Source organism: Danio aesculapii, chromosome 18, assembly GCF_903798145.1.
Source record: "Danio aesculapii chromosome 18, fDanAes4.1, whole genome shotgun sequence".
In the NCBI taxonomy this organism is placed as follows: Eukaryota; Metazoa; Chordata; class Actinopteri; order Cypriniformes; family Danionidae; genus Danio; species Danio aesculapii.
Window position 1 is genome coordinate 44837732 of NC_079452.1, and position 26726 is coordinate 44864457.

Consider the following 26726-nt stretch of genomic DNA (forward strand, 5'->3'; position numbering starts at 1 on the left):
CAGGTCCACCAGGTTGTGGCCGGTCCATAGTATGTGCATCCCTATAGATGATCCGAGGTAATATAGAAACAACGCTGTTGACTACAAGTCCATCTGCACACAAAGAGACCAACTTTATTTTACATTATTTCTCCAAGCCATGAGTCTCAAACTGGATTCCTGGAGGGCCACAGCTCTGCACAGTTTTGCTCCAACCCTAATCAAACACAGCTAATCCAAATAATCAGTCTTCAAGACTACTATGGACTATTAAGCAGGTGCGAGCTGGAGGTGGTTGGAGCTAAACTGTGCAGAGTTGCAGCCCACCAGGAATTGAGATTGAGACCATTTCTCCAAGCCATGAGCATGGAAAGGTTGCTTGCGACCCCATGGTTTATGTCCAGTGCCATTTTGATTCACAGCCAAATACAATATATCTCAGGTAACGTAAACTAAATTCGAAACCTACCAGCTCTGCTACTTGTAAAACAAATAACATACATTCTTTTATGCTGCACACACTTTTAACACATTTATTAATTTCAATGATATATGGGGAATTTTCATATGTTACAATAACCTGAGTAACAAGGTCCCAAAATCCCAGTAATGACACTGGTATGCTAAAACACTTTTGTTGTACTGCATCTGGTCTGAATTTTTACTTTTAATCACACATGTGCACCTGCTTACCAGTAATGTACACCCCTGCCTATACATATGATTGGGTGTAGGTGTGTGTGTGTGTGTGTGTGCATGCTGGGTGCACTGGCCCCACATTTCCAGCACATATGCATTGGCCACACACTCATATGCACAGTGTGGTCTCTAAGCGTAGTATCTTGTTTGATTTTAACAAATTACCCTGTTTAATTTTCATATCAGCTTTTGCTCTATTGCCCTGTTGTGGTTTACCAGGCTCAAAAACGGCGAGTGCGAAATGCCATCTCCACCCTGGGGACTTCAGCCCTTCCTGCTTTCCTGGAGCGCCACATCTTAACCCCACCCACACTCAACCCCAAAGGGTGCAGGGGATACTCGGGAGGGTTGCATTAATGCATAGTACGGTTGCACTCTCCTTGCCCAATCAGAGAAAAGGTCACCCCCTCGCTGTCCAATTAAAAAGCAGTCGACACTTGCTTTCTGTGTCAGACAAGTAGGGGCCATGAATCTGGGAGCATTTATGTGTTTTTATGCTGACAGGGGTCATTGTGCTATTATGTGGAATAGGGCAGTAGACTGGCAGTGGAAAAATGGCCAACCTAAGCTAAATCTGGTCCCGCGTGCCAATTATTAGGCTACTACTGAAAGTATGGACTGTTAAATTTGATTATGGTGAAAGGAAATGACAAGTATACAGGTTTAGCAATGATCAGAATACACTCGACAGTGAGTGTGGCCATGAAATTTTCACAGTTTGAGGCCTTGTCCTTTGAATAACACCAATCTTTTCTATTGTTCTCTGGCTGATGTGTGCCGTATAAAGATGGAGTCCTGTAGGGCGATATTATGTTTAAAACTGTGCAAGAACAAACTGTCTGATACAGTGGGTGTGCATGTGTATATATGTCATTGTTTTAGAATTTGATATATGGTATATATATCATACAACTATTTCCTTCCACTCTATCCTATTTCTTAACTAGTTTTTTTTACAATTTAAAGTACTTGAATTCTAAATATAAAAACTGTGCCTGTGTGCATGCGCGTGTATGTGGGGGAAAAATCTGTTAAGGCATCGAAAATTGAAATATATAGTTTGCAAAATGGATGCCAGTAGTTCCAGAACAGATAGCCTGAACATTGTAATGTACTGAAAGGTCTGTAAATAAAGCACATTTATCGTGTATGGCCATACACCCAAAGCTCTTCACAATCATGAGTGGAGTCTCTCCAGACTACTACCAGTGTGCAGCATCCACTTGGATGATAGCAGCCCCAGGACAATGGCACCAGCTATTGGTGAAGTGGAGAAACAGTGAGAGAGCCAATTCGGTGGATGGGGATAATTGGGAGGCCATGACTGGTAAAGGCAGATAAAGGGAGTTTTGGCCAGGACACCGGGGCTACACCTCTACTCTTTACAAGAAGCGACATGGGATTTTTAATTACCACAGAGAGTCAGGACCTCGTTTTAACGTTTCATCCAAAAGATGGCGCCCACTAACAGTATGGTGCCCCCTTCACTATACTGGGGCATTAGGACATACAGATCGCAGGTTGAGTGCAGGTTGCTGGCCTCACTAACACCTCTTCCAACAGCAACCTTGTTTTTCCATGTGGTCTCCCATCCAGGTACTGACCAGGCTTAGACCTGCTTAGTTTCAGGGAGTAACCGGTCTTGGGAAGCAGGGTGATATGGCTATGGCTGTGACATTGGATAAAGCCAGATTCTAAGTGCTTATATTTTTATCTTAATTTTTTCTTTTTCTTTTTACCCTTCTATAAATAGCTGTTGACAGTATTTATATTATATTATAGGAAAAAAATATTTAAAAAATGGACTGTGTGTTTGCAAATGATGAAAGGTAACCGTAAGAGGTCTGGTTAATCTCACTGCATCAGAAATGGTGATTGTGAAATTGTAAATAAGCAACAAATTGGTGAAAACGACCTTTTGTAGAGTATATTTATAGCACAAATGTATAATGTGCAGAAAAATAAACACTTAAAGTGTATTTTGCTTATTTTATTTCTACTATTTTATAAATAAAATGCAGTATGAGAACCCAAAATCTCAAAATTGGGCTTTTCCTTGTAGTATGTATCTTACCCTAGAAATCACTTTCATCCACCATGACACCAGGGATGCGTTTCTGAAAACCATCGTTAGCCAACTAAGGTTGCAAGTTCTGTCGGTACAAACGTAGTTTGTTGATTTGGCATTTTCCAAATACGTCGTTCCAATGAACATTCGCAAACTGCGTCGCAAACTTGTACGCTTACAACTACACCTCTAGAGCTGTAGTTAGAAGCATAGTTCCTGGTTGTACTCTATTCCCAGTTATCCCTCCTATGCCCTATTAATTTAAAACATTCTAATAATTTAACTTGGAATGATAAAAAAAAACATTAAGGTTATCTCTTGGGTGTAATTTGCTTTCAAAGTATTTTTACAGTTCAGTTTCAGCGAATTTTTTTTAAATTATTTTTTTCTCCTCACAATTGCGTTCCCTATATAGTGGACTTTGAGAACAATTATGCCATTTTGAACACAGCCATGGCTCATGACGAAAGCTATGTAGGTGACCTATTATTTAAGGGGCACCTAGGTTACCCCTTTTTCCAGATTTAATATAAGTCTTTTGTGTCTCCAGAATGTGTCTAAAGTTTCAGCTCAAAACACCCATCAGATTTTTTTATTATACCTTTTTCGAAGTTTCTGTTTTATAGCTCTGAGCAGCAGGTAACGGTTTTTGTTGCCTGTGCCTTTAAGGCTAGTCCTTCAAGCCCACCGTTTCCATGTGCCTATCAATGTGCCTTAATTTCCTCCCTCGGCTGCGTCAGACAACAGACAGACATAAAGGATGAAGATCTCACGTAGCGTTTGTGAGAAATACTACAGTAAGGACTTTACCAATGAGTATTTGATGTATTTGTTGTGGAGTTGCAATGATGAGTCACACACAATGTCGTTACAAAGTTCTCGCACACACACAGATATACACACACACACACACCGGGCACGCACACAGACAGCGCGCGCGTTTAGCTTTGCAGTCTTTTTGCATGCAAATGTGACAGAATACAGGTTAATTTCCATCGCTGTATGGATATCTGTTATGTTGATGTACAAAATTAACCTGATTTAACGTCCACAAACTGGGATTGAAACGTCTTCTTTTATAATTGTTCTGACACGCGGCTGTGCTGATGAAGTAAATCTGAAGTAAATCGCTGTAATTCATTACACACTGTTTTAAAACATTTTAAACTTGTAAAACTCATTTTTAATCACATTTGATGATGATCCTAGCAAACTGAACAGACCTTTTTTATCCCGGTTGCTTTGCGCACATCCTGTCTTGTTGATATGATTATACGCATTACTACGGAGACATGTTAATACGCAGCTGTCAATCAATTCGGTGGGCGGTCAATTCGGTCCGCACTCCTACGTCAAGTTGTGGTCGGTCTGAAAACCGCTCTAATTGTTCCACCGTTTTTGTGTTGTTAAATTGAAAAAAAAAAAAAAAAGGACCGAGTGTGTTTATATCACCCCAATATGACAGTCTATACACTATACCTACACATATGTCTGTCCAAACAGCTTGAAAAGTAGATTTTTCACCATAGGTGCCCTTTAAAAGTGGAATTTACGTTACGTCTCAAGTTATATAGAACATTCTCAATAATATTTGTAAAGAAAACATAAATAGCCTAGGTCCTTTATGTGTCGTTTACATATATTTCAATTAATATGGAAAACGAGTGCATGTTTTTACCAGAAATAATTGGTTTGGCTAAAAAACATTTAAATGTATGTGCGTGTAAAACAACATAATTGCATAAATGCACAAAAAATTAAGGTGGTTTTATCTAAAGAAGTTCAGTAGTTGCTCCACCCCATTTAGAGCGTCGTTATGGACGTTTTATGTTATAACTAACCAAATGATGGATCTGCGACAGAGAAACTACGATTTTGGGAAACACTCGTCACTCGTTCTTTTCCCAAAGATGCATCGTACTATGATAGTTCAGCCATGAACCCAGTATAGCAAAAGTTGGGTCCCACTTCCAACACCTAGTGTCCAGCTTCTACAAAAGGGCTGTGTTTACATGGTTATGGAAGCGCAGAGTCGTCCTACATGGCCTCGAGTTTGAGACAGAGAGCAGGTCATGTGAACGGCCTGTCTGTCTCCTGCTGTGGATCAGGCCGAGGGGCCCGCGTTCTCTCACTTTCATCATGGTCCGTCTGTGCTGTAAAACGGCTCGGCCGCTCCGCCCCACCGTGAAGGGGTTTCCACCAGCTCTGCAGCCACCGCCGATCCTTCTGCTGTCGAGGATAATTAGGATCGGCCACCTGGGAGTGATCGAACTTCAAAAAAAGCCAGGGAATTTACAGACATCCAGAACGCAGCGCTTTAAGACCCTTAACCAGCAGATTAAAGGCAGCACTTAGCGGACCGATATATATGGCTTTTTGTCCACATGTTCAAACAAGAAGCACCAACTTGAGGGAGAATCATTAATGACCGTGATTAAACAGGCACTTAAGAGCAAAGAGCGCGGGGAGGAGGGGGAAAAGGCAAGAGAAATGAAATGGATCTCTCATGTGTGCTCTGGGTTAAGGGTGGGGAGGACGGGCTCCGGTCTTCGGCTGGGTTGCCAGGGCAATCCGAAGATGTGAGTCGTGATTAGGCAGAAGGCGGGTGAGGCGAGACGAGGCAGGCCGTTAAACGGTGTGGGATTAGCGGCGGCGAGGCGCAGGTTTGCCGCAGCGTGCCGGTGAGTCGACATGCACGCCGTGTGCTGTCTGGGGCTTAGCGCTCTTTTAATCTCGCGCACAGAGAGACGGAAAGGAAACGAGGAGAACAGGAGGGAACATAATTGTCGAAATATCAACAGATAGTTTTCTCCGCTCCAGCAGAGTGTCGCCATGCGCTCTCAGATATAGGTGTGATTGAGTTCAGCCCACAAACACGCGATAATGACATTTTTCCCCCCGCGCTCCGTCTCTGAAACGCTATGGTAATGTGGCTCCAAACGATTCCTCCTTTTTATGTGGGAAATAAATTACCTTCATTCTTGTATTTTCCTTTGTGCTTATACGATCCTTTCTCTTACTCCCTTTCATTTTGCGACACCCGCGCGCTCGCAGACGGGCGCCCGTCTCAAAGCAGCGCTCCTGGGCGTGAGTGACAGGTGCTGCTGGGTTATGGTTTTTCATGATGCTGGATCGGAGCCGTGGGGAAGTGCTGTTTAATGCCAGGTTATCTCTCCGCTCCGTAACGCGAAACTCGTGCTGCATGCGTCATCTTTCATTTAGGCCCTTGTACCGCCAACACACCAATTTGCGTCTATCAGTCAACATCTAAACCTACCAAACCCTGCCGTACAGCCAGACCACGGTGAAGTAGGCTTTTTTACATTTCCAGTGCTGATTGTTGTGGAAAACATACGGAATAGAGTCAAACATGCATCTGGGTGTCTTTGATGTGGATATTTATTATTAACCAGTTGCTGGGTTGTTGGACCAACTACTGTATGCCGTTCATTTAGACTCTTTAAGACGTGTTTTACACATCGCAATTCCATGCATTTGCAAACATTTGGATAATTTCATTGATATGGGACAGAATGCAGTTGGTTTTGAGACAAAATTCTGACAGATTTTAAACCACAAACTTTCTCCCAGCTAAATTTAATCTAATTAAATCCACTACAAAAGTTATGAAACTAGTCAATCTTTCTAATTGACTGGTCAGTTGTTGCAGTCTACTATTTTGACTGCTAAAGATTACATCTATTAGATAATTGTTGTAAGGGAGAGTTACAGTAGGGGAGAGCCAGGGCGAAAGTACTATTTCTTTAATAAAAACCTAATTTTAAAAGAAAATGTTTTTAGCGGAAATATATTTTTGCTGTGGTTACTAACTCACAAGAGTGCTCTATCTAGTGTTATTTTGTGTCAATGTAGAACAACTCCAATATAATTTCACTTTTGAAAAAAGTTGCACATTGTTACACATTGTGACCCAATCATCAGGAATGAAAGTAACACATGGCTGGGTCAAAAGTAACAACAATATTTTACTGGCTCAATCTTGTTTATTTTAAATACAGTTGAAGTCAGAATTATTAGCCCCCTGTTTATTTTTTTCCCCAATTTCTGTTTAACGGTGAGAAGATTTCTTCAACACATTTCTAAACATAATAGTTTTAATAACTCATTTCTAATAACTGATTTATTTTATCTTTGCCATGATGACAGTAAATATTATTTTACTAGATATTTTTTCAAGACACTTCTATACAGCTTAAAGGGACATTTAAAGGCTTAACTAGGTTAATTAGGTTAACTAGACAGGTTTTGGTAATTAGGCAAGTTATTGTATAACGAGGGTTTGTTCTGTAGACTATCGAACAAAAATATAGCTTAAAGGGGCTAATTTTGACCTTTAAAATTGTTTTAAAAAATTTTAAAACTGCTTTTATTCTAGCTGAAATAAAACAAATAAGACTTTCTCCAGAAGAAAAAATATTATCAGACATACTGTGAAAATTTCCTTGCTCTGCTAAACATCATTTGGGAAATATTTTAAAAATCAAAAAAAATCAAAGGGGGGCTAATAATTCTGACTTCAACTGTATATTTGACTATGACCATGTCAATGTTAGCTGCAAACATATTGTCTCCTTTATTTTGCAAAAAAAAAAATATATATATTAAACAGAATTTTCATTTTAAAGTTCAGTTCCATCAAATGTATCCAAAGCCATTCAACAATGCAAAATGTTACAATATTCTGCAATTTTTAAATATTTTTATTATTATTGGCAATATGCATTAATTTCATAAAACATATTAATCCAAACACCGAAAACTCTAATGTTTAAGTGAAAAATAAGGTTTGTCTATTAGCAGTAGGACATAAATAACAGTTACTTTTGTCCCCACAGGAACTCTTGCCTTTTCATCCTGATTTACTTTTAAACTGAAAAACTCAGATATTTTAAACTCAAGCATGTGTTATTGCACTAAATAACCTGTAGATTGATCATTACTATGATGCACGTGTAATGAACGTGTAATAAGGAAAAGGTACCGCTACAATAATTTACTTTAGGTTAGGTTTAAAAAACCTAACTGCAGGACATAGTCCAGAAATCACATGATATTTGTCAGCTCGATCAAGGGTTGTATGCTGAATGTGCTGTTAAAGCTAAAAAAGCAAATGTTGTCAGGGCTTTGAGAAAATCCCTGTTCGTTTCGTCCCACGTTACTTTTGTCCACACTTTCCCCTACAATGGCAACATGGTCATCTAAATGTAATACCCAGGAATTTGTGAATGCCCAATACAACTTTAAAGATTGATAAATAAGTCAGTAGGGTACAAATGAAACAAACTTATATCATTTTTGGCTTCCCCAGTTGATTGATTAATTTTTTTTAAATAAGACAATATTTAATTACAAATGCACACATGTCCAGAACAAAAAAAAAAACACTGCTTAAAGCAAGTTAAAATAAAATATTTACTTTATTTATTTAAGTCAAAGATAAAAAAAATGGTGGAACTGTTTTAATAACTATAGTTCTTTTAAGAAATCTTTGACTATTTTGTACTACTCCATGATTTATATACAGTGCTCAGCATTGAGTACACCCTATTTTGAAAATGAATATTTTTATCCATTTCTCTGTGAATATAGGCAATGTATTTTGGTGCATTTAAACAAAATAGATTTATTAAACAGATATATTTATTAAAATAATATTTTAGTCACCAAACATATGTTGAAATTGAAAGATAATACAAATAAATTTAAACAAAATATTGCAAAAAGAAAATTACAAACTACAAAATTTCAACTAAATTTTTTCTTCTCTTGATTTTTCCTCTTTTTTTAAATTTGTATTTAATATTTTTCTATAACATATAAATTTGGGTGTACTAGTTTTTGGACCGTTATCATAAGTTATTTTGTTAGATAAGCTCCAGCTTTGGCTTTAGTACTGACTGTGTATGCACATATATTATGTTGTATAGTTTCCGATTAAAAATGTGCATTTAAAAGAGAGATTTGTGAGGGGTATATGCTGAATGTTGTCAGTGGTTATTAGCAATACATTTGAAGAAACAAATTGGACAGATTTTAATGACAAACTTTCTGCAACTAAAGTACAACATGATAATTAAAACACCATTTCTAAAAGAGAGAGAAATAAAAGCTTTACATAAACTTCACAACCTTTCTAAATGACCAAACAGCAGATTCATTATTTGCCATTCTTGCAGGTTACAGAAAAAAATGATCAATTAGGCCAGGATAAAAGAAGAAAAAAGGATGCAAGGGTGTTAAATGTGTCAGATTTTGTAAATAATCTTTCTGAAGAGATTTGCACAGATTTTTTTCTGTTTGTTTGTGTCTCATTATCAATAAGCTTCAAACAAACACTGTCTTGTTGCTATATTTTTTAAATTGAACTCCTTTTCTTTTCTCACCGTAAACTGCACATCCAGTATCTAGCACTAAAACAACTGTACAGTAGCCTCTATTCTGACCGTACACTGTCTTCTCCATTTGTCATAGACGTACCCATTCATTACCACCGGGTAATGGATCTAAATCACAGTCCTAGACAACCCTACCCATTTTTTTTTCAATTGAACCTTAACCTCCCTTCCCTCTGCCCCCCACCCCCCACCCCCCATCTCTCTTTACCTCTCTCTTTCCATTCAGGCATTTATTCGACCATTCCGGGAGCATCACATTGATCCGACGGCTATCACACGGCATGACTTCATAGAGACTAATGGAGACAACTGCATGATCACCATCCTGCCTCTGGCCCACATGGCCTATAAATTCCTCTCCTACCCACCAGGTACACACATACATACATCCACTCTTCCATCGTGTGGTGAAAGTGAGTCAGCGTGACTATTTTAGAATCAATGAGTGTGACCCGAGTGAGACTCCTTGTCCTGGAGCCGTCAGTGTGTCCCACATTCAGCTTAAAATACCTAAAAATTGGGAAATCGACGAATGAGAATATGGTTTGAAAAGGGTCAAATGCTCTCAGATCCATTTGTACCCTGCATGGGTTACAGGAACAGCTCAACCAAAATAGGAAATTGTCATGTTATTTCAAACCTGTGGCTTTCTTTCCTCTATAGAAGCAGAGAAGTGTAGTCCAATGTTTTGAGTGCTTAAATATGTTCCATATGATTGAAGTTAAAAAGTTGACATAAAAAAACATGGTAAGTGTTTACATACTTGTTTATTTGGAAAAACAATGCATTGTCTTTGTTTTGGTCTGTGTAACCCTACCCACTGCCAGTTTACCTAATTATATTTTTACACCACGGGTTGCCTTGCCAGAAAAGAAGCGCATTTCATTTCAGTCATGAAGGCTTCTTCAGTGTATGAAAGCATGGCCGAAAATATGACCTCTGGAGGACAGTAGCAGCCTCCGAAAAGAGACTCTGATATTGACCTTAGTCTTCAATGCGGAAGTGAGCTCGTGCGCTCGTTTTTGCGATTGTTTTAAAACTTCCGATCTATGGGAGAAATCACTAGGAATAATAAACGGCAGAAAACGGTCAAACTACTTGCTCACAAGCAAGCGTTTGCATGACTATACAGACAAAGTAGAATAATATGATAAGATAATATCAGTTTATAACATTAAGCAGCAAAACGATCTGTTTTTAACATCTAAAAATAAATGGATGTTAATGAGACCGGAAGTCTCGAGCCAAAAAGATTCAAATGGCTGCACCCGCTTGTACACAAAGAATAATGTGAATAGAGTTTTACAAATCCACATTAGGTTGGATTTATTATCAAATTAAATGACTAGGTTAAAAGTAAGCTGCTGTTGGCAGTCTGGCAACCTGCGTGTGCTTGAGTCATCATCGAAATGAAAAAAATTTAAATCCAATATTTTGAATTTCTAATGCAATATCTAGTTTAATCACTAGGTGTCAATCCTACATACTGCACCTTTAAAGGGCACCCGTTTCACCCCTTTTTTAAGTTTGAAGATTTTTGTGTCTTCAGAATGTGTCTGTAAAGTTTCAGCTCAAAACACCCATCAGATTATTTATTATACCTTTCAGAATATTAGAAGTTTCTGTTATGAACACAATGTTGCTGTTTTTGTGGCTTGTGTCTTTAATACTAGTTCTCCCCGCCCACCATTGTCACGTGTCTGTCAGAATGTGCCTCAATCTGCGCCTCGGCTGCATCAGATAAACTGCACAGTGATTGACATGAAGGAAGCAGATCTCACGTAAAGTTTGTGAGAAATACTACAGTAACAACTTTACCTATGATTATTTAATGTATTTGTTGTGGCGTTAAAGAATCGATGAAAATGATGAGTCACACACAGTGTTGTTACAAAGTTCACCCACGCACACAGCGCGTGTGTTTAACTTTGCACTGTTTTTGCACCAAATGTGACAGGATACACGTCAATATCCACTGCTGTATGGACATCCGTTATGTTAATGTACAAAATAAACCTGATTTAACATCCACAATCCAGGATTAAAGCATCTTTTTTTATAATTGTCCTAACATGCGGCTGTGGTGATTAAGATGGTAAAATTGTTGTAATTCATTACAAACATGCACTGTTTTTAAAACGTTTTAAACTTGTAAAACTTCTTCTTGATCACATTTGATGATGATTGATGATCACAGAGAGCTGAACAGATCTTTTAATCCCAGTTGCTTTGCGCACGTCCTGTTTTATGATTATATGCTTTACTACAGGGACGTGTTAATACGCAACTGTCAATCAATTCGATGGCCGGGGAAAACGCACTCCTAGGTCACGTTGCGGTGGGCCTCAAAATGGGAGGGATTAAAATCCTATTTTACCGTCAGGAAATTTTAAAAAACAAGACTTATTGTTTCAATCACTCCAATATGACTGTGTACACACTATACCTACACACAGTTCTGTCAAAACAGCTTTCGAAATATCATCATAGGTGACCTTTAATGTTCTCCTATTTGAATTTAGAACTTGGCAAGTGTCTCAATCTGCACCCTTGTTTAGTAGTCAATTCACTGATCAGGTCGGCAGCCATTTTAAGTGCTGTTTCAATTGTAAAATTATTCCCATTCGCTGAAACTTTTGCACTCTGAAAAGTCTCATAATACACTGTGAATTCAGGACATGTGTCTATAATGGAAGTTCGGAAAATGCAAAATATGAATCACGTGACCCAAATCATCAAATATAATGACAAACAGGAGGCATCTTTCAAAAAAGAAGCTGTTGTTTATTCATTTTTAACATGAACAAACATAACTAGATAAGTTAGGAAAAATCTAGCAAACATTTATTATTGTTTAATGGTTAAAATGTTGGTATATGAAGCAATTCAATTATTTAGCTGTACAGTACTTTATAAAAACTTACTGAATGAATATATGAAAATGTGTTTGTTCTGCTGTTGTTTATTAACTCCAGTTTATAGTTTTTATGCTGTATAATTAGGTGGTTCTCATGTCACACAGTGTGTCCCAAAGTGTAATGAACTAAGCTCCTGTTCTTACCAATGCCGAATTCTTGCACATGACCTACTGATGAACATCCTCAGGAGATACGGTGCAGATTGAAACGCAGCATTGGAATATCACACATATGTTGTATGGACCACCTATATTGGCCTTTTTTATTTGGAGCCTAACTGCGTTCATCCTTTTTCCCGTTTGAGGTTTCCTGTCATTCATTTCATGGCACAGAATGGCCTTTATTCCACTCAAATTTGCCATCACTGATGATCTGATCAATCAAAAGCATATAAGGTCAATCTGATTGCTTGACTGTTAGGCTAGTGCTTAAGGGTTGTGGTTTGTCACTTTAAGGCATGTCGTATTAATTTGCATATAATTTGATCTCTCTCTCTCTCTCTCGCCACCATTTTTTCTCTATCTCTCCCTCCACCTCTTCCTTACGCTATCTGTCTTTCCCAGATGCCCTTGCAGAGTCCTACCCCTGGGAATGTTTTGTTTTTGCGTTGGCGGTTTTTGTAACCATGACTAATCAGATCCACAAGTGGGCTCACTCCTACTTCGACCTGCCACGCTGGGTCACACTATTGCAGGACTGCCACCTAGTGCTGCCCCGCAAGCACCACCGGATCCATCATGTGTCGCCGCATGAGACGTACTACTGCATCACTACAGGTACACTACCGCTAGGCACTCTTAAAGGGCTAGTCCAGCTTAAAAATGACATTTCTCATCATGCAATAGAAAATATAAAAAAAAGAAAACGGTGTACATAAAAATGAAAATAAATGAATTACAAAACAACAGTGGGCATCATAAGTGTCATTAAACTCTGTTGTGTCATTTGTAAAATTTTCCATCTCCAGTGTTGTTCCACCAGTCTTGTCTTGGGGAGGGAAAGGAGCATTTTTAGAGCTTGATAAAAATATGCAGCACTGCACAAAGATTTACATTTTGTCTGTGCCAAAAAATATATTGATATTACGTTTGCTTTTACAACAAAAAAAAAGCATTATGATGCTTACATTTGCTTTGAATCATTTAGCAGTTGCATATATCAACTCATGGCCCACTAAAACATGAGCGTGGCATACCGCATGTGCATCCCTTCCTATTTGTGCACTGAACAGGCTCATCTCTATTTGAAATAACAAAACTGAGCGCGCAATAGACACTATATGTGAAAGTCCCCTTTTGTTGACTCTCAATATCAGACCTGCGCATTGCAAGGCCCTGTTTGCAATTTAATTTAAATTAAATTAATACTTCACAAGGGCCGATCAAAGAAGTCCAGCGGGCCACAAAATGCCCAGGTCTGATATATCTGAAGCAGATTACTAATGAGGGCAATATGCTGGATAGCAGTACAGTACAGTTATACAGTACTATAACTTTCTCTGATTCTGATGGTAATGTAATAATGTACACCTTTTGTAAAGCTGCGTAGGAACAATTATTGGTAACACTTGATTTTGATGGTTAATTTGAGTATTAGTAGACTGTCTGCCTAATATCTGCTGATACTGCTCCTTCAACAGACATTTAACTGACTACTGTATAAGAAACTTTACAAGTACTTGACAAGTCAACTTACACTAACCCCAACCCTAACCCCAACCTAACAGTCTACTTATAATCTAATGAGAATTATTTGGCATGTAGATACAATGTAACTTAAATTCAACAAACGGACCATCAAAATAAAGTTAGACCCACTTATTATTATGAAAAGCGCTATAAAATTGTACTTGAATTGAATTGAAACAATAGAGCAGAGGTGCTCTAGTTCCTGGAGGGCTGCAGCTCTGCAGAATTCAGTTTCAACCCTGCTTGAACACAATCACCTGTAGATTTCAAAGTTTCAAGCTTGAATGACTCAATTAGTTTGATCAGGTGTGTTTAATTAGGGATAAACCTAAACTACGCAGAACTGTGGCCCTGCAGGAACTGAGTTTGACTCCTGTGCAATAGAGCATCAAGATGTAATAGCTAAATCCTAGTAATCCAAGTCCTAGTTAGACTTAGGGAGTACACTGAGCAAAGTTTTGTTGTTGTTTTATTTGTAGCTAGAAGAGTAGATTTGTAGATGTAGGCTAGAAATAGATTTGATTTGAAAGTATTAGAATGTTATTGAGTATGTTTACATGGACACCAATAATCCGATTTTAATACGATTAAGATAATACTCTGCGGTATCAAATTCCACTAAAAAAACACTCTTCCAGCAGTTCATACTTGCATCCAATATGCATGAATTGTTCCTGAATAAAAGTGAAAGTGCCAAACTGCAGTTAAGGTCCACAAATTAAAAATGCAACCCCTCTAAGTTACATGAAACTCTAGAGGAAATGTTGATATCATGGTGTAGCAATGACATTATCTGCTATAACATGTTAAACGGGATCATGACAGGAACATTCAAAAAGCAACTCATGTAAACACCTTACTCATAATATTGCCTATTTCAGATTCAGGTAAATCATTTGATTACTGATGTCCATGTAAACAAAGTCAGTGTTAATGAAAAAGGTATGTCTTTAAGATGCTTCTTTTCACTAAGGACTAAGCCGACCACTTACACAAGAGAAGCTAAATAACAAAACCACAACAATATGTAAGTACACAAAGCAATGTCTTTTTTATTAAAGGGTAGATTGAATAGAAAATAGATTAGAGACTGTTGGAAGATTAGGGAATGTTGAAAAAAGATTCATCTGATCAGAACAGGTCATTCCTCAAGCAGGGAACAGTCAAGGTAAAAGTCAATAAAATTGATCTTCTGCATCTTTAGGAGAGATCCACAATGCACTGTTCACTTGTAGAGCACAGGCTTCTTCAGACTTATGCGCCCTTCAGTAGTACCTAAACTAGTAGTAAAGTAGTGCAGAGCCAGTGTTTTTTTTATTTAATTTGAGCAATTAATAGCCAGTGCAAATTGATGAAAAGAGCTGTTTTTTATTTGGCTTGTTAACGCTCAGCGCCACATTCTGGATCAGTTGTAAAGGTTTGATAAGTCTGGCTAAAAAGCCTCTCAAGAGAGCACTGCAGTAGTTAGGCCTGAACAGAACTAGAGCTGGTTTGAGTTGTGTAGCATACCCTGATAGAAGGGCTCTAAGGCCCCGTACACACTAATACGGTTTAGTATTAAAATGGTGTTTTAGAATGAAAACGATCCTCATCCACATTGATGTTTAACCTACAGTAGCGTTTTTGAATCTCCTGTCCACACTACACCGCAGAAAACGCACATCTCGTGACCACACACACACTGGTATACGCTGCAGCATATGCACACGTCTGAGCTCCAGGCAGTCAGCGGGTGCTCTGAGCACACCTCTCCAGGTGAGAGCAGTGCACATCGGTCAATTCATCCAGGATCTACCTCTCCTCATCTCACTATAGTTGTTAAACGTGATATTTAATTCATCTTGTTTCTATCTAATGATTCTTTGGTCTTTTGAATCTATTACTTATTCTCAGGTAACGTGATTCGGCTAAACACAAAGATAAATCAAGCTAATAAATTAATTTATGTAACCACGTACACTGATTCTGCACATTTGACTGGCTGCTTGCCTTTATTTCCTGTATTGTTTAAACTTATTGCATTATTGATTGCCATTATTGATTATTAAAACTGATATTCATCAAAAGAGAGGGTATGTTTATATTTTTCAATGAAAATTAAAGGAGGCTTTTATGTTATAGGCTCCGTTTCGTTGTAAAACTTTATACAGTGAAGATAAAGCTCAGATAAATAGGCAGCTACACGAGGCCTCAACATTTTTGGAGTTGTTTTAATCAAGATGAAAATAGGAAGTTCCTTATATCATGTCTTAATTTTTTTTGTTAAGAAATTGAAACAACGCAGCCAGCGTGATGCAAATGAGGTTATAAAGTACACTGTTCCCTTTGAAGATTTACCCGACGTGTCCTCGGGAGTTTGTTTTCCACATCAAACTTGCAAAGTCCTAACTTACAATGGAAGGATGCAAAACTTTGTGTACTTAATATTGAGACAAAGCCTCAGTCAGATCCGTTTTCAGATGTCTCCATTTTCCCCCGTCCACACTAACACAGAGCAGCAGCATTTTAAAACAAAAACGGCCTCTTTAGCATTTTCGAGGCTCAAAAACTCCAGGGTAGTGATGACGGAAGGTGGAGCAGTAGCAAAAGTTATGTGTTTTAAATCTAAAACGTATTAGTGTAAACAGGGCCTAATTTTCCTAATGTTATGTAAGGCAAATCTGCGGCACTGGGCAGTTCAGGTCTGTGAAGTTCAGCTGATCATCAGTCACATCTTCAAAGTTTCAGGCTGTCTTGGAAGAAGTGATGCCATGGTCACACTAGAGTTTGAACATGCGAAATTCTGTCGTATGGTGCTGCAGAAAGCTGTGGGATTAAACAAGATGATCAGACACTTTTAAAAAGTGAGAAATTGGTCCATATTTTAAGCTTCTGTTCAGAGCGCTCATGATTTAGTCTTTGATTGGTCGCACACATGGGAACTTTGCAACACAGCAAACTGTGAAGCTTGTCGCACAAGCTTGCGTTTCTGGTCTGCCGCATTAGAATGTGTATGAAATTAAGTTTATGGGACTAAACGTGCAGTGTGACCGCAGCTTAATAGTTGATGCACCTAACTGGACGGCTAGTATGCACACCTTAAACAAGCATGAAACTCTGTAGATAAAAAATAAGCTAACAACATTCAAATCAACCCTTTCAATGTGGAATTTAAACACCAGGAGGCTGAAGTTGAACAAGCTCAAAGCATTTTAGACCTTTTACATTTAGCATCATCCACTGGTGAGTGAAGCAACACAAATGCAGGTGTAAACAGAAGCCATCATTTGTATAATGCAGTGGAAACGTTCGTCATACTTCGTTCATGTTTGTAACGACATGAAGGTGCACAAATGATGATTTTTCTATTTTGGGTGTACTATTGTTTAGTCCTGTGGGCATCTTGACAATAAGAGTTTGGATTGGATTCAGATGAGGTAGGTTAACTACTTCTGAGAGCCTTTAATGTAGCTGATCATGTTAACCTACGGTATCTGGCAAGGATTCTTCCATGAAGCGTGGCCTGCATCGCCAGTAGCTGTAAAGAGTGGGTTAAAATAACTTTTTTAAAGTCAGCTGATTGTGTGTGTTTGCTCGTAAATGTGTGTGTGTGTGTGTGAAGGCATTAAACTCCCATGATAGCTGGAGCACTCAGTATGCGGCGTGTGTCTCTGGGAGCGAGAATGCTTGTGCGTCACCCTGCGCCCCAGTGGACGACAGATGTGTGTGCGCACGCATGCTCCAGAGCACAGACCGGTCCTTTTGACCCTCCCTCCTTCCTTTCCACTGCTGCTCCCTGATCCCACCGGGAGACGCTGATGAAGGGAGAGGAAAGGCTCCGCGCACATACACACACGCGCACGCTTGGGAGTCTCTCTCTGCATGAGCCCTGCTCCTCCACCCTCCCTGCCCGAGTCCCCCAGGGGCCAGGGCCCGCCTTTGTGTGTGCCAGTGGCTGACAACCTCCATGTATATTTAATGCTAACCTGCTGTCAGTGCTAACAAATAGGCCTGCGCAAAGGGGGGGTGGGGGGGCGGTGTGGGTTTGACAAAGATGAAAAATCAAACAAACATGATGAGCTGTTCTGCTCTCCTCCTGCACCAAAAGGGTCACTATAGAGAGAGGGTACAAACACACACACATGGAGCTGACACAGACGTGACCGAAGAACAGTGTGGTGCTTATATACTGAGAGACAAGGGCGATGGATGGCCATATGATGTCATAATCAGAGATTGGTGGAAACAGTGCTGTGGTACATGGTGTGAGGTTCTTTTAAATGATACTGGGTTATTTACTGTATTTTTTTACTCTGGTGTGTTGAAGAATGCCAGTGTACCTGCACATTGGAGGAAATGTTGAGGGGAATATTGTGAAATTTTGGGATTAGTTGCCTACTTTCATGTTAAAACCTATTATATTAGACTTGGCGCATTTCCACTGAGTGGTACAGTACGGTTCGGTACGGGTCACCTTTATCAGGCTTGCATTTCTACTGCTAAGAGGGTACCAATGATATCCTTTTGGTGGGGATGGTGTATGACAGAAAGTTCCAGTCAACTTCATTCTCACTTGAGAAAATGTCCAGGCTGCAACCCATCACTGGGAAACATCCATACACTCTCATTCACACACATACACTATGGGCAATTTAGCTTATTCAATTCACCTATATGGCTGCAAGATGGCGCAGTGGGTAGCACGTTCACCTCACAGCAAGAAGGTCGCTGGTTCGAGCCTCGGCTGGGTCAGTTGGTGTTTCTGTGTGGAGTTTGCATGTTCTCCCTGTGTTCGCGTGGATTTCCTCCAGTTTCCCCCACAAGTCTAAAAACATGTTGTATAGGTGAATTGAGTAGAATTGTCCATAGTGTTTGTGTGTTAATGAGTGTGTATGGATGTTTCCCAGTGATGGGTTGCAGCTGGAAGGGCATCAGGGTTCATTCCGCTGTGGCGACTCCAGATTAATAAAGAGACTTAGCCGAAAAGAAAATTAATGAATAATTTCACCTATGCCACATGTCTATGATTAATAAATGCTTTACACTGCTATTTATAGTTAGTTAATGTTAGTAAATACATTAACTAATGGACCACTATTCTAAAATGTTACCAAATATAGTAACATATCGCATAACTAGGGCCAGACAGAATCTGCAGACATTTTTGCTATTTCTGTGGAGAATTTTGTAAAAAATCTGCAGATTTATTCAGAATTTTTTTGGGAGTATTATAACTAAAAAGTTAACATATGAAATAAAAAACAATAGCTTTTTAACTTTTATTTATTGTTTACAATGCAAATCCATCTAGATCCACTTATTTGGTAAACAAAGCAAGTCTCTCATATAATATATCTACTAAACGACAGAACATATTACTTTACAAACTGTATTGTAAAGAAATCATATGAACACTTTCATATTCAATAATATCATTGAAATTAATATAAAAAAACTGAATAAATATACATTTACACACATTTACACAATTAAATACATAGACTCAATGATGGGCTAAAAATCTGCAGAAATTATGCAAGACAACGCATAACTACAGTAAAATACAGTTAATATTACAGTTAAATTCTGTGTAATTTCATGCAGACTGTTTACAGTGCGAGTAAATCCCAATTTAGTTCTGAAGTTTAAAGAAAACCCATTTAAATAGTTTACTGTAGTTTTAAATTTACACTAACTAAACATAATTCTTAACACAAATGTCAGCATAAAGGCTGGAATTATGTTCAAAAGAGAGCTTGACGTTATTTCAGACTTGTAAGACATTTGTTAATATTTAAAAAACCGAAATAAAGACATTTACATAAATCTGAAAGGTTTGTGTCGTTTCACTTAAGTGAATTCCACCAAAGCTTTGCCAATTTAAAAAGCTCAAGAACAGAAATTCATATGAATTGTGTTTTATGCGTTTTAAATAAGGTTTACTAAAAGACTTTGGTTTTAATAAAAGACACAGCTTTGTTTAAATTGAACATGATGTACATTGATAAACTGTAGTTGCTAAACTTGGAAAATAGATGAAAATACAGCTATTATGTGCATATTGCTGTCTGAAAACTGAGGTAAAAAATATTCTTGTTGTATGTTCCATTGACAGAAAATTAGCAGATATAGATATAAAGTCTCTACAGTATATACAGTAAATAAAGTAAATAAAAAAGTACAGCAGTATCATAAAAAAATTGAGTTAATATTTTCAATATATATGCTTTTTTTATTGGAAGCATTTAAAAATTCTTATTAGTTATATTTTTCAATTATATTATACAATTATTTATATATTATTTTTATTATTTGTGTTTATATTATTATTATTATTAATATTATTATTATTATTACTACTATTATTATAATTATCATCCATTTATTATTTTAACTAGTTTGCCCTAGAGCTCATCTATGACTGTAATTGCACACATTCACTCCACACACAGTACCTCATATTTTAGAACTGCAAATATTAGATTGGTATTTAGAGAAACATTTGATCAGCAAATATGATCTCAAAATGTCCAAATGTCTGATTAATTGGCATGACTACAATATCAGTGTCACTTCTTTGAACTTTGTCCTGCCCGTTTCTCTGTGTTAAACGTCTAAATGTCTTTTGCATGTATAGTTGAAATGGTTTTCTTGTCAAAGCCCAGTGGAATGCGTCTGTGTCTGTGTGTGTGTAGTAGAGGCGGGCTGGTTGGGGGTGGGTGCTGCTACATATTTATAGCAGTAAGTGTGTACATTACTCTGCTGCTCGCGCCTGATCTTCTGTCCGTCCCCTGAGAGTCTCCATCCAGGAGCTTCTGTGTCTCACCGCTGCTTGATGCCGTTCTCTGTGCTTCCCCTCTTTCTTCCCATCTTGCTCTTTTGTCCTTGCTCTCTCCTTTTTTTTTTCTTCTTTTTTTTTCGCCTGCCTTGCCCTCTTGCTGTTCTCGCTCTCCTGCATTTCTCTTTTCTCTTGGTGTGTTTTCAGAGAAGTGTGTCATTCAGCCAAAAGAATGGATTTTTCGTGTTGGTTTTGCACATCATGCTCTTGTGCATATTTTTACCCTGTTGTTTTAATTCTATGCTTTTTAGTTTAGTTGTTTTAGTATTATTTTACATAAATTATTAGTAGTTGAAGTTTACATGTATTATACTATCGGTTATTAATAATGGAGTTCATTTAAATGTGTTTTAGAAATGTTTATTCATGGAGTATGGCATTTTTTTGTATTTTAAACACCATAATGCTGTTCGGAAGTTTGGGGTCAGCATGTTTATGCGGTATTTTGAATGTTTTTGAGCACCAAATTGTCACTTATTTGATAAAATGCAATAAAATAATATATAATATATATAAAATAATAATAATAATTAAATTATTATTGTATTTTAAAATGATTATTTATCTTTTTTTTGTATATTACAATGTAATTTTTACATTTATGACAATAAATTAAAAAAATATCTAGTTTTGGCCTTAGATATTTTGAAAAATATCTGCATGCAGTCCCGTAGGCAGACTGGTGTAATGGCTGATTTTTTTCATCTACAAAGGTAGATCTTCTTGCAGTTATTATTAATGTTATATAATTGTTTATTAAATATGTATTACTTATTGTATGTATTTTCAAATGAAAGTATTACTTCAGTCATTATTGCTTTTATCACTATTACCATTATTATTATTAATAATAATAATAATAATAATAATAATAATAATAAAATAATAATAATAGAGAGATTTCTGAAGGATCATGTGACTGATGACTAGAGTAATGAAGCTGAAAATTCATCTTTAAAATCACTGGAATAAATGATTAAATTAAAAAATGATAAACTACTTTTAAACGGTTGTTATTTTTATTTTATTTTTTTATTGCAATAACATTTCACAATTTTATTTTGTACTGTATTTTTAATGAAATAAATGCAGCCATTTTGAGCAGGATGAGCTTATTTTAAAACCTTTAATAATCATACTGACCCCAAAGTTTTGACCGGTAGTGTACTTATATTTTAAAATACGAATTTATTTTTATTTATTTATTTTATTTTAAAAAAATGTAAAACATAATAATAATAATGTCGAATTTCACAATTTTTCTAGCCTTTAGAAAAAAAAGAAAGTACATTTGAAAACAATAGCCATATTAAAATAACTTTAATATGGGCCGCTTTTGGTGCTTCACACCTTTTTATTGGTCATGTTTTCTTTCAAGAATAAGGTCCAAGATTTCGAATAAAAGTTACTTGTAAAATGTTTTCTCTAATTAAAAACAAAACAGTAGCGAATGATGACTTCACTTACGTCAGATTGTTAAATAAATAAAATAAATAATAGTTAATAATAAATATTAATTATAATTATAGTAAAGTAACACCTAAAGTGCAAGCCAAAAAAGGATTCTGTTTAGTCTTAATGACCTTTTCGATGGGTTATTATCACTATTTAAGATGGCATAAGAGTCAAAATAGGACAAATGAGCTCAGGTGAGACAAATTCTGGACCTTTGTCAGTGAGGGGTGGGTCTTCCGAACCACCTCTGGCAACATGTCTGACATGTGTATATGTATATATGTGAAATATGTAAGGTGTGTGCTAATATTTAAGTTTGAAAACTTGATATTTTGTTATTTTCTGTAAATAAATTCCCTAAATGAAAATAATCATATTTGAAATTTTGAAGACATGTCTTTATTAGTGTCTAAAATTAAACACAAATGAACATTTGTACTTGAAACCAATAGCTGTTTGGAAATCCAGAGAACCAGTAATAACTAATAATGAGCGGTAGTACATGTTGTTATTTATATTATACTTTTTCATCATTTATGGTTCTCAATATCAACATTGGACTATCATACTTGTACACAATATTGTTTAATATTTTTGAAACATTTTGAAATGTTTCTACATTTTTCCATTCTACAATTAATAAAAAGTACAAAGTATTTTGACAGCCTTTATTCTTAGCCTGGTCTCCTGAGGAAACGTAACTATTTTACGTTTTGTCAGTTTAGTGGCTAATTTGAGTTAAGTCGTACGAAAATGTACGATTTTTAAAAGGAGGCACGACACCCAACTTCACCCCTAAACCCAAACGTCATTGGGAATAAGCAAATCACACTAAATTGTACGAATGAGATCATACCAATACATACGAATTAGCCACTAAATCAAAACGTTACAAACTGCAATGAGATCGTGTTGTTATTCTATGCATAATTTCTTTAAAATATGCATTATAATTATTATTAGTGTTATGGTAACACCACATTTAAACATCTTTATCTTATTAATAAAATGCTGATGTTAGTGCACAGCACATTTGCTAATGTCAATAGCTGCAACTTTTCATTTTCATTATAGAAAATGTGGAGATCAACATTAACTGCTATCAAGAAATGCTTGAGAACTTTTAATAACTCTTATATCCTGTCTAATATAGTTGATGAAACGAGAACACTACAATAAGGTTGTACTAGTTAATGTTAGCTACAGTAATGCATTTAATAACATGAGCAAACAATGAACAATGCATTTATTACAATGTTAGTCAATGTTAGTTAATGGAAATACAGTTGTTCATTGTTAGTTCATGTTAACTCATAGTGCAATAACTAACATTTAACAAGCATGAACCTGGATGTTAATAATGCATCAGTAAATGTTGAATTTGATTAATAAATGCTGTTCAAGTATTGTTCTTACCTATTACATGTTAATAAATGCATTAACTAATGATCCTTATTTAAAATGTGACCATTATTATATTTTTTAAATGTATTTTATTTTTAAAAGATAAATTATGAAACAACATGCGAAGTCCCGTTTCAAAACCTGTTTCCATTGCTATAATGTGTGCATCACTTGGCTTATGAATAACTATGAATGTATTAAAGTGTTTTGTTTAGATTTTTCCCTCTCTTCATCACATCTTATCTTGCCTACGGCACCAAGCGAGCCTCTGCCATTGAAGTCTCTTCATAAACATTGTTGCATGACACCTTTGTGTCTCTGTCTCCATCCTTCTCTCCCTCAGGCTGGTTGAACTATCCGCTGGACAGAGTGGGATTTTGGCGGACAATGGAGTGGCTGATCGAGAGACTGACAGGTCAAAGGCCACGCAGTGATGACCTGGCCTGGGCTAAGAAAACTGACTGACCGGGCCAACATGACTGAAGCCTTTACTGAGGGCGAGCAGGAACTGCATATGGGCCTTACCTAAATACCCCAAAATGTCCCTCCATTTCCCTTAAACCTTCTTCTCCACAGCACAGAACCACAGATCACTGCTTTTACTGTGGCCTTTTTCCTCTCACACCACCAGTTCCTCCTCTGTGTTTTGTCAATGTTCACACTCAACAAGAAGATGAAGTATAAAATGGTGGGTAAAGACTGACAAGAGGCACTTTCTCTCTTAAAATCCTTCACATGCACAGCTTTTCTCATTTGAGTGTGCAAAATGTATGTTTTCTGGAGGTTGGGCTCTCCAGAGGACTGAAACCATGTTGTGATTTCCCACAGCTTGGTTTTCATAGCAGTGCATGGAGCGAGAGAAGCAATTAAATGTGGATTTGATTTTGGAAAGTGCGGAAAAAGAGCAAACATTTCTTCCAGTTTCGCAAGAGGAGGCGTTCAAAATGCTTCCTTCGTTTGGACGGAAGGACACACCGAGGATGGCTTTGTTAAAACGCAGGGAAAGGGTTTTGTTGGTCAGTGCTCGGTTGACCCAACTGAATGTTTTCCCTGAATGTTTCTTACTGAGCTCGTGTTGGCCTTAAGTACAAACCCATTACACTTATTTCTAATCAGCTTACCAGGGCTTAGCGGTGATGAACATTGATTGCGTCTCTGGTGTGTTAGTGTGACTTGTTATTGATATATGGAGTAGTATTAGCAGTCTAGCTAGTGATGTCCTCCTGCTGTATCCCGTGGTACGACGGTTTAGCAAAGGTTGTGCTAGCAAAAGGTCACTTTAGAAAAGGTCAAAATGAATCGGATTTTTAAGTTACAGAGCTTTATTAAACAGAATCATTAATGTATTTTTTTTTCTTATTTATATTTGCACTGTATTTGACCAGTGATACATTTTCATGTGAAATTAATGCGGAAAACGGCCAAATACGATCCCTGTTTTCTTTCTTGCACGTATTTACACGTGGACACTTACAAATTTTCTTCACAAAACACACTTGTATGAATTACCTGTTGATTTATGTCTTTCCAGCTGATAAATGGAGAGAATATGACTTTTTAATGAGGTGTTTTGGTACTGATTTCTCACATTCTTAACCGCTTCAGCTTCACAATTTGGTCTTCATGTGATTTGACATATTACGGTGTAACATTCAGCCTTGTATTTGTTCTTAAATGTCCATCTTGCAGCTAATTCTCGCTGCTAGTCTGCCTTAAACCAATGTTTTTATTAGCTGTTTGATTTAATAAATCTCTAATAAATACGAATTTGATTATTCATTGTTTTTTTTTTATAGGTCACAAGTGATTTTTAAATGTTGCTCATTAAATGTAAAAGTTGGAGCGATAATTTAGTTCTCTTTGTTAAAATGAGACTATAACAATTACGGAGCTGTGCGAAGATAATTGCACCGGAAATCTGCAGGGTACTTTAAGGTGATTTAACAATGAGTCACAAACGTCTTAACGCTCTGTTCTGCTCAAGTAGGAAATGTTTATGAGAGATTCAGGGGGGTTCATTCAGCAAAGCACGAAGCTGCCACCTTAATTTAATAATTTGTTACAAAAAAGAGATTGGAGTTAGCAATTTATGTAAGGCGGTCGGTTGTGAGAACAGGTAACGATGAGGTAAGAGCTCCCTCTGGTGGCTGAATGATGTCCACACAGCGGAATGAACGACGTTTTCTGACTAGCTGACTGGGCACTAAAACACTACTACTATGGTTTTTAGGCTTAGACTGTAATACCATAGTGATTCTAAATGTATTCAAGAAAAAATGTTAAGTGTAAAGGTAGCTGGGTGGGTTTGATATTTTTATTTATTTATTTTTGGAGTGTTGTGTAGATCCTTATAATTTTTAATAACAGCAAACTGCTTTATTCAAAAATGATTCATAAAGCATGCATAATATACACCCATACAACCTTGAAAATGTTCCACTGAATCCATTAGGTACGGGTTTAAGTAAAATTATATTTGATTTCATCTATAAAGGTCTGATAACCTTTCTTTCCAATTGAAAATAAAATTGTCATATTCATATTTAATTAAATTTACTTTTTAATTTTAATTAATTGTCACTTAAAAATTATGGTTATTCCACCAAATATATTATCTTTTTTTTCTTTTTATTTCATTTTGTGCAAAAAAAATTCTCTAAATAGCATGACAAGATAAATCCTGTATTCTCTAGTAGCGCTGCAGTTTTTCCTTTTCTGTTGTATTCTGTCACAGTATGTTGTGTTATTTAGTTACTGTGAAAATTCCCTTCCTCTAAACATCTTTCTAATTGTGTTTTAAAGTGCTGTTAGTGTTAATGATAATTATCATGTATTAAATATAAATAAACTTTATTATTATTATTATTAGTAACACTATCACTGTGCCTAAAAAAGCAACCTGACAGATAAAGGTCCGCCAACCTGATTTCACCTAGTAGGACATGTTCCTGGTTTAACATCTATGTTGATCCTGGAACAACATTCCAATCAGCCAATCACAATTAAGGGATATGTTTACCATTTAAGTTTAGGTTTACGGTTAGGTTTATACACTTCTACATGATTATCCAACTATTATTCCTCTTTAATTTTTGGAATAGTTTACAGTTATGGTTGGGTTTAGGGGTTGGAAATAAGTATGGATTACATTTTCCAACAAAAATTAGGTTTCAGGATCAACATGGATAATCCAGGATCGCATTGTACTTAGCAAAATCATGACGTGTGATAAAGTTGTCCTGGAAATCAGGATCACTTTGAGCTGCTTGTTTGGGTGAATGG

The 26726-nt window shown here is 36.9% G+C and overlaps 1 protein-coding gene across 2 annotated transcripts in view; it reads left to right on the top strand.

Annotated features, from left to right (window-relative positions):
- si:ch211-212o1.2 (uncharacterized protein LOC492735 homolog) overlaps positions 1-25211 on the top strand; it is a 61713-nt gene extending 36502 nt beyond the window's left edge. For both annotated transcript variants that reach the window (XM_056478466.1, XM_056478467.1), the window contains exons 5-7: positions 9389-9533; positions 12644-12856; positions 23788-25211. In XM_056478466.1, coding sequence (XP_056334441.1) covers positions 9389-9533; positions 12644-12856; positions 23788-23909 — 480 coding nt within the window. In that variant the 3' untranslated portion in view covers positions 23910-25211. The remainder of the gene's footprint in view (positions 1-9388; positions 9534-12643; positions 12857-23787) is intronic.
- Positions 25212-26726: the final 1515 nt, after the last annotated feature.